At 38.7% G+C, this 11,379-nt stretch overlaps 1 protein-coding gene across 1 annotated transcript in view; it reads right to left on the bottom strand.

Moving 5' to 3' along the window:
* The window catches only part of tubgcp6 (tubulin gamma complex component 6), a 36,912-nt gene that overhangs the window by 18,387 nt on the left and 7,146 nt on the right, over positions 1-11,379 (bottom strand). The window contains exons 5-14 of the mRNA XM_014021270.1: positions 10,381-10,539; positions 9,875-9,996; positions 9,638-9,701; positions 9,425-9,534; positions 8,017-8,108; positions 5,721-5,860; positions 4,333-4,482; positions 3,981-4,062; positions 3,355-3,443; positions 419-534 (exon numbers count right to left, since the gene is read on the bottom strand). Coding sequence (XP_013876724.1) covers positions 419-534; positions 3,355-3,443; positions 3,981-4,062; positions 4,333-4,482; positions 5,721-5,860; positions 8,017-8,108; positions 9,425-9,534; positions 9,638-9,701; positions 9,875-9,996; positions 10,381-10,539 — 1,124 coding nt within the window. The remainder of the gene's footprint in view (positions 1-418; positions 535-3,354; positions 3,444-3,980; positions 4,063-4,332; positions 4,483-5,720; positions 5,861-8,016; positions 8,109-9,424; positions 9,535-9,637; positions 9,702-9,874; positions 9,997-10,380; positions 10,540-11,379) is intronic.

An 11,379-nucleotide genomic window follows, 5' to 3' on the forward strand; every position in this document is an offset into this window, starting at 1 on the left:
GCTTGAAAAATATGAAACCTTCACTAGACCTGTAAAAATCCTGACTTTTTTTTTGCACATTCCAAACAAATTAGATGATTAAAGCTTGAATTCTGGGAAGATTTCATCAAGCAGGAGTAGTGCAGGATGTGAACTGTTTGAAAAGCTGCAGATGGCAGGTGCTTTCTTCAGCGTTGGCACACTCAGATCCCCAACATGTCGTCAGACTGAATAACAGCTCTCTGCGTGCATTTCAAACTCTGATAGCATTTGCTCACGCTGCGGAATCACCGCTTATTCCAACTGTACGAAAATGTGGCATAGGTCCATCCACCAACATATGCCACACTGTGGAAAATTCTGTCTAGGCACTTTGAACATATATTGTATATCAAATCAAATCTGAATGTGGACTGTTGCGACTCAGAAGCTGTCAAACCTGGCTCTCTGCTCCAGCTGCTCCTCCAGGGCTTGTAGTCTCTTTTCTCTGTCTCTTAGCTCTCTGGCAAAGCTGAAGTCATCCTCCTCCTGCTTCTTCATGGCTGCACTTCTCCACTGATCCCAAAATACCCAAACACATACAGAACAGACAATACTACATTTAGCTTAGGAAAAATAATTAAAATTACAAAACGAATTTTTAAACATCCTTTATATTGTTTACAAAAGAAGAGTTAGAACTGTCTGAAATGGGCAATGTGCAGAAAGCAGGGATATTTGAGTCAATGTGATCTGCTCTGTAATGAACCAAATTAGTAAGGTTGAAGGGTTATGATCTGTTTGAAAGAATATATAAGTTACACACAGACTTTGCAAAATTAACCCAGTGGCCATCGGGTGGAAAAGTCATCTAAAAATCTCTGCAGTTAAAACACTGTTTACTGATAAGTAGGGCTGCAACAATTAATCAACGTAATCAGCAATGCCTATTATAAAAAGTAAGTCGACACAGAATTTTTGTGTTGACTCTTTGTATTATTTAATCATGTAAATTATCATTTACACTTGATAAGAAACTATGTTGTGCAACACTTTTCACTGATTTGTCAAAAGCATTTGACACAGTTGACCATGACATTTTAAAACTTAAGCTTCTGTCTGAGAAAGCAGTGGCTTGGTTCTCAAACTACCTCAATAACAGATCTCAATGTGTAAATTATGATGGTCTTTGTTCAGAACATGCCACTGTATATAAACGGGTACCACAGGATTCTGTATTAGGTCCTCTTTTATTCATTATTTATATTAATGATCTGGGTCTAAATGTGTCAGATGCTGGTTTGCACGTTTATGCTGATGATACAGTTACTGCTGTGGATCAACGCTTGTTCAGGCCATTGAATCATTGTAGAAAGCGTTCGATACCATCCAACATTCATTACTTCAGCTGAAACTTGTCCTTAACGCTAACAAGACAAAGCTTATGTTGTTTTCCAGTGCCAGAAAAAAAGCCTCTTTCGATTCCTTCAGTGACCACACTTGATGTAATTGAAATAGAGCAGGTACATGTGTATAAATATCTGGGAATACTGATTGATGACCCCCTTACTTTTAAGCCCCATGTGGAGAAACTTGTAAAGAGGCTCAGACTAAAACTAGGCTTTTATTTTAGAAATAAGTTGTGCTTTTCTTTTAATGTGAAAAAGTGACTAGTGGAGGCTACCTTTTTACCACTGTTGGATTATGGAGATATTTTGTATATGAACACATCTGCTAAATGTCTTCAAATGATTGACACTGTTTATCACGCCTCTTTGAGGTTCATTACTAACTGTAAGGCATTGACACATCACTGTGAGTTGTACTCAAGGGTAGAATGGACTGCTCTGGCCACCAGAAGGCTCTGCCATTGGTATACATTCATATACAGTATGTGGACTTCTTCCCTCCTACATTTGTACTTTGAAAAAAAAGCACTGTCTCTTACTCCATCTGCTCTCAAGACTTTCTGATGCTTTCTGTTCCATTTGCTTGGACTGAATTGGGAAGAAAGGCTTTTATCCATTCTGCACCTTCTACATGGAATACATTGCAGAAAGACTGGAAACCGTCTGAGTTAATTTCACTGAGTGCTTTTAAATCAAAACTGAAAGGTCTTGAAACTGACCCCATAACTTGCACTTGTTGTTTTTAATTTGTTTTAATTTAAATCTTTTAACATTTTTCTATTTGATGTTTTTAATTTTGATTTAAGATGTGAAACTATGTGTTGCATTTGCTGCTGCTGCTGCCAGTCTTGGCCAGGTCTCCCTTGAAAAGAGGTTTTTAATCTTAATGGGACTTCCTGGTAAAATAAAGTTTATAAATAAATAATAAATAAGTAAATTTGTTACTGCAATGCAGGAACTGCTGGGGGCAGAATTGCTTCTATTGTCTGATGTGGTTGCATTCTTTACTAATGAAGAACATACTGACCTGCACACTTGATAAAAAAGAAGATGACAGAATGTTGGAACAGAAAGACAGAACAAAACAAACAAAAAAAGACCAAAACTTTTAAAAGAATGGCAACATTTTACTGGAAGTAAAATGCAGACTCTATCAAGCAGAGATGTTATTTGATGGCAGCACAATGGACAAATGAATGCATGAACACCTGAAATGCAACCAAGCTGTAGTCATGATTATCATTCAGCAAGTTAGCTAGAGCGTCAGGTCTTCACTTCCTGTTGTAGCTAACGATCTATAACTTTGTTAGTCTACCTACCAGAAAACATTGTGTCTTGGAAGATGCTTTCTAAGTGCATTTCTGTTATGTTCATGTTAAATAATGTGTTAAGTGCCGTAGTAAATCAAGGAAATCCGGTTTCGTCAAGTGTTCTTACATGAATACCACCATTTTTTCCACATAGTAAACCTCCTCCACTAAACATTAGATGGTTAATCTGTGGGTTGGAGCACGTCAATAATTCAGTTGGGAGATATCTAATCAGTTAAGTGGTTTAATTGACATAAGACAGTGTACTGACAGTGATAAACTGATAGAGTACAGTTGCTTGTTGATTACATGTATTAATGTTAAAAATACATCTGATTGATTTTTAAACTTAAGTTTCAAAATCATGTTTCATGGGTCATTATTTTGATTTGTTATGGAAACTTATGTTAAGGCAGAGAGACTAGATAACAGGGTGACATTCACTGGTATGAGCAGGTCAGATGAGGTGGTGTACCCACACGAAGCATAGATGACCGAAATAATTGTGACTAATCGAAAGAAATAATCGACCGATTAATCATCATTAGTTGCAACACTACTGGTAAACACTTTAATAAACACCTCTTTAAAAATTACCTAATATTTTTTTTACTCTGACGCACTTGTTTAATATTTTCTCACACACTTTTTACAAGTTGCTTCCACTCTTTAACTACCTCTTGCTCCTGTTCCAGGTGCTGTTTCAGTTCTTCAAAGCGCTCCCTTTTCTTGGCCTCCTCAGCTAGACGCAGTGACACCTGGCGCCCTGCAGGAGGTGAGGGAGATAACAGAGGGTTGTTTACCCCGCCACACAGAAAAAGCAGTGCAACAACTCCCATCTCTCTCTTCCTCTAACACGTGCACCACAACCCAAACAACATCGCCATCTGCCACCGAGTCGAATAAGCCAAAACGTGCACAGAGCATCAGACCAAACACTCATCCATCCAATCACCTCCCCTTTCCCAGCGTTCACTGCCATTTTCTGCAGTAAGAAATGATGTGAGGAGTTTGCTAACACGTGTGAATGATAATTAAATTTCACAGCCTATAGTAATGGAAACTGTTCAAATAATTCTTCTATGCAACTGGCCCCTGTGCATCTTCTCTGCTCACCAGAGGGGAGCGGAGGAAGGTTCTTATTGGATACAACAAGAAAGTGTAATTAGTGTTAAACCATTTGTCGAACGTACACTCGGCTGGGTGGGGGTGGGGGGTGGGGGGGTGCAGGAACATCAAGATCTATATAAATATCATTTTCACAGTGTGAGCGTGTTTCTGTGTGTTTAAGTGTGACACTAACCTCGAATGCTCTCCAGGGTTTTTGCTGCGGACTCTCTGACCTGATTGATCAGCTCCTGGCGGGCCTGCTCTGCTCGCAGGGCCTAACAACAGACAGGCAAGAAATCATCATTAACAAAGATTTATTCTCCTGCTCTGTCGCTCACCTCTCCTCTCTCTCCCCACTTTCCTGGCCAGTCACAGATGCCAGCTGCACACACAGCCCAGGCCATGTAAATTAGAGGGCTGTATTACAGCAAGGACAAGCCCCAAGGCAGGCCCCACCATAATGGATCATGTAAGGGTGGGGGGGATTAAATAAAACGTCACAGAAATGTAACACGCGGTATGACTACTTATATTTGCATCATTACTTGCTCCTCCCTGCTGATCGCGCTGTGCTTCGCAATCCTCTCCATGCGCCCGCGATACACGGCGCAGTCTCTCTCAATCTCCTCCACCTCCTGGAGGGAGAAGGTGACAGCGATGCGGGGTACCGGCAGCTCCGACCAGCAGATGTAGTGCTGTGGAAACACATTTGGGAAGAAGTTGGTGCTACCGTTTCAAGTGTTAACTCAGACGACTCATCATGTTGACATCGTGTTTTATAACCTCAAAGTTCATTATATAAACAAAATATGTTGCACCAGCTGTCTCAAAGTGTAACTCTCTTTTACTGCTACGTCTGAAAACAAACTGACTAACAAATATAGCATGAGACAGGGAGCGGATCTTACCAGTGTCATTTAAATGCTGTGGAGAAACCTGTTGTATGTGCTTCAACAGTTTATTAGCTCAGTCAATTTATCAGTTTTATTTTGCTTCAAAAGAGCTATAACACTTGTAGTGTATAAAATGACTTTACTTTTAAGCCATGCATCTATCTATACATGTTATGTGTACATATATATAATATGTAGTATATGTGATATTATTGCATGACATGTACGATGTGTTGGAACATTGTCTAATAGTTTGTGGGTATGTTTGTTTGTATGTATGTAAATATGTATGTGTATATAAGTAGGTGTGTATTCAGACAAAATAAATATATCTTTACAGAATGTAGAAAGAATAATTGGTTGTGTAAAGGGGAAGTGAACGATCTCCAAATTTATTTAAGGGAAATTCATATTTTATCTTTTACATTTTTTTATTGTAAATTTAATTCTGTAGGACCCCAGTACGAATAGGTGTAGTTTTACTGCAGATAATGGGGATCTTAACGAATGATTATAAATAAATACAAAAAATAATTCTTCACAAAACCTAAAGATTGTTGACAAAACACACTTCAATTAAAAAAAGAAAATCAAATTACACTTGCATTGTTATGATAATAATATTCATACACGAGTGTATATTATATATATTATACAAGCCTTCTTTTAGACATGAAAAGAAATGATTATAGCTAAATGTCTTAGAAAACCAAATATCAGAACATACAGCACCAAGGTAAGAACTCAGAAAATCAACAAAAGCCAACATCTGGAAAGGTAAGTACGTAAAGTAAAACTATTCCCTCAAATAAATACAACTATTTCAGATAGAAGCAAGGAACAGTAGATACACTGACTGCTATTGATTATCTTCTATACTTAATGTATTCGCTGCTAAAAGCACTTAGAACTTCTCCTTGCACTGAATAATTTCCAAACGTCCATCATGAAATGTACTAGTATTTCTACTCATCAGTCAAGTGTACTCATTTATCATTCCCCCACATTTGCATGAACGGTGTCAAATGTGCGAAACATACCTGTGGGCAGCAGATTTTGAGGAGGTTGATGGTTTTTCCACAGACGTACACATCGTTGGCAATGTGTCTCAGGAAGATGGGCACACAGTCCTCCACGTCCTTTGAGATCAGAGTGTAGCCTTGGACCCAGAAGTTTTTGTCTGCAGAAATTCAAATGTGAGTAATACATGTGGTTCTAGGGCTGGGCGATATGGCTGAAAAATGTTTCATGACGTAAGCATTTCATATCAGTCGATAATTATTGATACATTTTTTTTTTGTTCTATTTGAAATAAGGACCAGGAGAAAAAAGACTGATTAATACAGCCAAACTGTTGACGTGCCCTTTCCTCTTCTATCCACAATTTCCTCTTGAGTTGTTGCACTTATTTTCTCCTTTCACTAGACATCATTCTTTTTTTAAATTTAAATGTATGAGACATGGTGGTGAAACATGAAACAGCTACTGTAGATGTTAACAGGTTGATGCTAGCTTACTAAAAACTGAGTGAGTTAGTTGATGCCACCAACTTTGCTTAGCTGGGCTTTGAGAGGTGGAGCGGTTTAAGCCTTTCCTCTGCCTACATCCCTGAGTGCCGTACAGTTCTGGCTTGGATTGCTTACTTTCCATTGATAATGATCACATGTCTACTGCGATATGTATTGTTATTGTTTCAATGCCCAGCCCTATGAGGTCCTTTAAATTTGAGCAAATGAAGTTCTGGTTCATTTTTATTCTGAAGTACAGAACATCGATCCTACGACTGAAAAACCTAAAACTGGTCCTGGAGGAGTAAGACCGAGTCCATGCTGAAACTTTTCCCTATTAGTATGACTTGCAGGGCATGGCAAAACTCTGACTGCTTGAATTAACTCTAGGAAACTGTTAGCACTTAGCGCAATGATCATGAGCAAAGAGCATAAGAGAACATGAATTCACAAGCTTCCAGAGCGCTTTACAGAAAGCCTGCGGCTTGCCAAGAAAGCTTTGCTGCTGATTGCTTCCTTGGCCGACGGAGTTCGAAGGGAACAATGACATTTGTGTGTCCTCCAAAAAGGCAGAAGCGCGCACTGTGGAGGCTCGCTGCTGGAATTGATGAGGTGTGGCCGATGAGCAAATGAAACTGTTAGCCAGACAAAGCAGACATGATGGCCTGACCTTGAAAGGGATGTTGCATGACATACAACATTTGGACAGGCAACAATGATTCATGCCACACTATATTTACAAGCCACTGTCAAAATTAAAAGGCTACAGCTTGTACATTCAGGGAGTGAGCTTTAATGAATGCAGTTCTTTGTTTATAAAAAAAAAAGAAGTCGTATTATTTTCTTAATCTTTCTGCAAATTAATTATGAGAAAATAATGAACCAGTTTCCTCACTTAAAACAATTTAATTCCTTTTGTTCCTTAAAAGTGAAATTTATCACTTTATTTCCAGCTTAACTAATGGAGGTTTAATTAGTTTCCTTTTCTACCTTTTTTGTTTTGTGTTCCTGTATTTTACTTTGTTTGTTCACTTAATGACCTTCATTCATTGACTGAACTGTACAGCACTTTGATCAACTCTGTTCTTTTTTTAATGTGCTATACAAATAAATTGACACTGACATTTTTCTACACCCAACAAACTGTTAATCGTTGGTTTGACAGTGGAAATAACTGTTAAAAGAAGACTTAACTGTTCTTTTCAGACAGATATTATATGTTCACCATTGATGTGTTGAGTTAAAACTCACTGCAGATGTGAAGAGAGGCATATAGCACTAAAAACAACTTGAGTGCAGAAAAATAATGGTGCAGTACAAAGCCAGACAGCCAGTTCCTTCAAATTACAGATGGATTTTTCAGCCTTCATCTCTTCCTGTCTTAACTTTGCCCCTCTCTTCTCATGGAATTGAGCCATTAATTGGACAAAACGAATTCACTTGAGCTAGTCCAAATTTGTCAAGTGCAATATATAAAAGAACTATGTTTCTGAAGCATTTCTGTGTTTGGATCCAAGCGGTGCACCAGACAAAAAGAACAAAAGGAAATAATTTGTGTTTGTCTCTGTGGCTTACTGAGTGGAGGTTTGTGTAGTCCCTAAAGCTGAGGAAGCTGATTCGGTTTCCCACTGATTATTATCCAATAACATCATGGCATCCTTTGTAGACACAAGAACAAACTCAACTATGCAATAAGAGCTGAAATGAAATTTATTTGTGCTATTTTCCCTCCTGCTAGACTGTCTGTCTAGAAGCCTTTTCATCTCCAGAACCTGCTGACTGACGTATTTCAGTGATGCATTTTGTTCGTGTGTGTGTGGTGCCATACCCCTGAAGCTGAGGTATTCCTCATTGACTTGAATCATAAATTCTCCATAAACATCTCGGAACACACCGCTGTAGACCCAGTCAGACACAAACCTAAACGAAGCAAAGATTAAACAGTCAGGAAAAGTGCTGACACACTCCAACTTTAATAGTTATTGCCAGCAAAATGGCAGACAATAATGTTTTGCCCATGTCTGCATGTGTGTATCAGGTCCTGTTACTAGATTTTCTCAACCCAAGTATGAGTACGAGTACATCAGTTTGGGTACTCGCCAATACAGAGGACCCAAACGGAAGTACTTACTATGTTAGAACTTCAACATTACACAATAACTTTCAAAATACTTTTCTATTATTTTAGAACAAGAGGGCTCTCCTTCCTTATAGAAACACATCAATACTTGTCCCAGGTATCGAGGCATACAGTACAAGTACTAAATGCTGATATTGGATCTGATACAGATATCAGTATTAGTACTAGGACACAATTATGTATGTATGTGTTGCTTAGTTTGTCTGTTAGCTAAAAATCTCGTGAACCACTGTGTTAAAAAATAAGCAATGTTCTTTACCCGTTACCTGTTCAGATCTAACACCAGTTAATAATAATGACATGTGAATGTTTTAGTGAGCCATACAAAACCATCCGGACACAGCTGTGGCCTGATTAGTTTTAGTTTAATCTGCCTAAGAAAGACATTAGCTAAACAGTGACCAGAACCAGGAAAACCACATCCAGTAAACAATTTTTTTTGCATCCTGACCCCGCCTCATGACATATGATAAAGGGGCAGGCTATTTCTATATGGAGTCAAGATGTCAGACATTATTCCTCACGCTAATGTTTAATCATGATTCTTATATGTGTTGTTTTAAATCATATATGTATCTAACTAAAAGCCTCCTGAGCGAGACCCTGAACACCCTGACCAAAACCCAGTCTGCACATATAATCAATTAAATCAGAAATAACCATAGTATAAAAATATATTACTTTTCACCTAATAAAAGACTATCCAATGTGTAGTGTCTTTAAAAGTCAGTAGTGAACAACCCCAATAAATTTCTTCAACGGATGAATTTTAATGAACAACTGACTAACTTTTGGAGATAACTCAAATAAAGATGGCTGCCACTACTAACTGACTTTAGCCATTGCTATGACTCAGTCAATTTTACAGGTTTTAGGCTGAAGTAGTTGAGAGGCATTGATAACACGCCCTTCAAGTTTAACATCTTAGGATACTGTATCACGAGATTGCAAACGATGTTATGCACAATGTTGGATGAAAATGGCTACAACCATGTCCTTTCTCAACAAAAGATGTTCTTACAGCTCTGGCATGAATGGTAGCAGGCAATACCATTCCTGATGGAATGCTAGGTTTTTAATTTAAACAGTGACTGACCGTGTGTACGGCTCGCAGCTGCTCTTCAACAGGGACAGAAGGACGGGATAGTTCTCATTGCTGCAGTTGTTCTGAGCTTCGTTATACAGGTAGGACAACAGTTTAACCCCCTGAGGAGAGGCCACATGGCACAAGGCTGACGTCTCATGTGGAAGGTTAAATACAGTCATGATCGGTGACTAATTGCACTCCGCAGATAAAAAAAGCACTCACCACAGGGAAGGTGGCTTTGCCTGCACCCGAAGGCCCGTCGACACAGCACAACTCTGACAGGTACCTTAAGTTCAAAGAGGACAAAAGGGGCGGGTGGGAGGGATGGTTTGATCTGAAGATGTCTGCATCATGGCTCTGTCTATTAGAACATGTTTGAACTGTCTGACCTAAAAGATCAAAGGCTGAAATGCATAACGAACACGAAGCATTAAAATAGAAACAGTGGCTTGACCTCACCTAAGCTGGCGTCCGACTTTGCGGAAGAGGAAGCTGATTGTCAGCAGGCTGAGAGTAGGCGGGGTGCTGAGAACACATGCCCGGTAGTAATGCAGATACTTCCTCAGACCTCCAGTGAATGCCTTGAAAAATAAAAAATTAAAATTTTAGATGATTTTATCTATGTGGATATCAAACCAACAAAAATATGTATCTATGATTTGTATGCATAGATGGCTACACTTGAGATTTCTTTGTTTTTTTCTTTTAATAAATAATATTGACCCATTTCTATTTATATTAGAGGATGACTTTGATTTTTGAAAAAACATTTTTGATGGTTTTGTCAGAAATAAATTGTTTATGTTTATTTGTGCCTACTCTTTTCAAATTTCCCCTTAAGGCATGATTAAAACTTTCTAAATTGATGAACACAACACTGGTAGCAACTGTTCAGGAGAGGAAAACAAGTGGAGGAAAGCGTGTGGTCCCAGTGGTATTAATTAATGATGATTATACCAACATACCTGGAAGACTAGGCCCTTCTTGTCAGCACTCTGCAGAGAAAAGCAGCCCAGCCTCAGGTAGTAGGTGCCATACTGTGCCAACTCCCCCAGAAGACGAGACACGCTCTCCGGAGAGGCCCCTGACACACACACACCAGGCCTGACGTCAAACTGAACGCTCTGAGGTAGAAAACACATATATTTACAAGACAATAAGGAAGCGTGCAGTCTAATAAAATCCACTGTATTTGAAGCCCACATAATAAGACTTTGTGTCGGAGAATGAACTCCAGGGTGATTTCTGAAGGCACTGTGGTGGACTTATTATATTAGACAGCAATACATAAGCAGGTATGTGTTTTCCTGTCTTTGCCATCAAAGTTTTATGAGAACAAGATATTGTGTTTCTAGGCAGCAGTCATCTGGGGAAACAAAAAAACAACAGGAACAATAATTTTGCAATCAAACTCCAGCCTCAAAGACTCCTACCTGACTACAGCAGCAAAGTTCAGACATTACAGAATAACTCCAAGTATTAACCTAAAGATCTCTTATTGTTGATTATAATGTGAACACTTTGTTAAATTTATGTGTGTCAGGAGTCAGCTCTCATTGATGCCCACCACGAAAAAAAAATTTTTACCCATCTGTCTGCGCAGTTAGCAAAATGTCATGAATCACTCAGTTGAAAGTAATGACCGAGTTGGCATCTCCAGCTATTAGCCTCAATTCAATTCAGCATGGTCAACTCACCCCCCCAAAAAACACAACAATGGCTATAGCTCAGCCAAATTTACATCCACTGAGCTACAACTTGGTACAGTAATAGATGAGCTTTGACCTTGACAGAATGATTTGATTTGATTTGATGTATTGATTTAACAGGAAAACATTACTAAAAATAAAACCTGACTCAGCATAATTGCTGTTTTACAGCAGTTTCCTGTTCTGCAACACATAAAACACTCAGAAATACAGCATCACAATCACATCATTATACACCATAGACACAAAGACAAA

This window comes from Austrofundulus limnaeus, unplaced genomic scaffold, assembly GCF_001266775.1.
Source record: "Austrofundulus limnaeus strain Quisiro unplaced genomic scaffold, Austrofundulus_limnaeus-1.0 Scaffold285, whole genome shotgun sequence".
Lineage (NCBI taxonomy): Eukaryota > Metazoa > Chordata > Actinopteri > Cyprinodontiformes > Rivulidae > Austrofundulus > Austrofundulus limnaeus.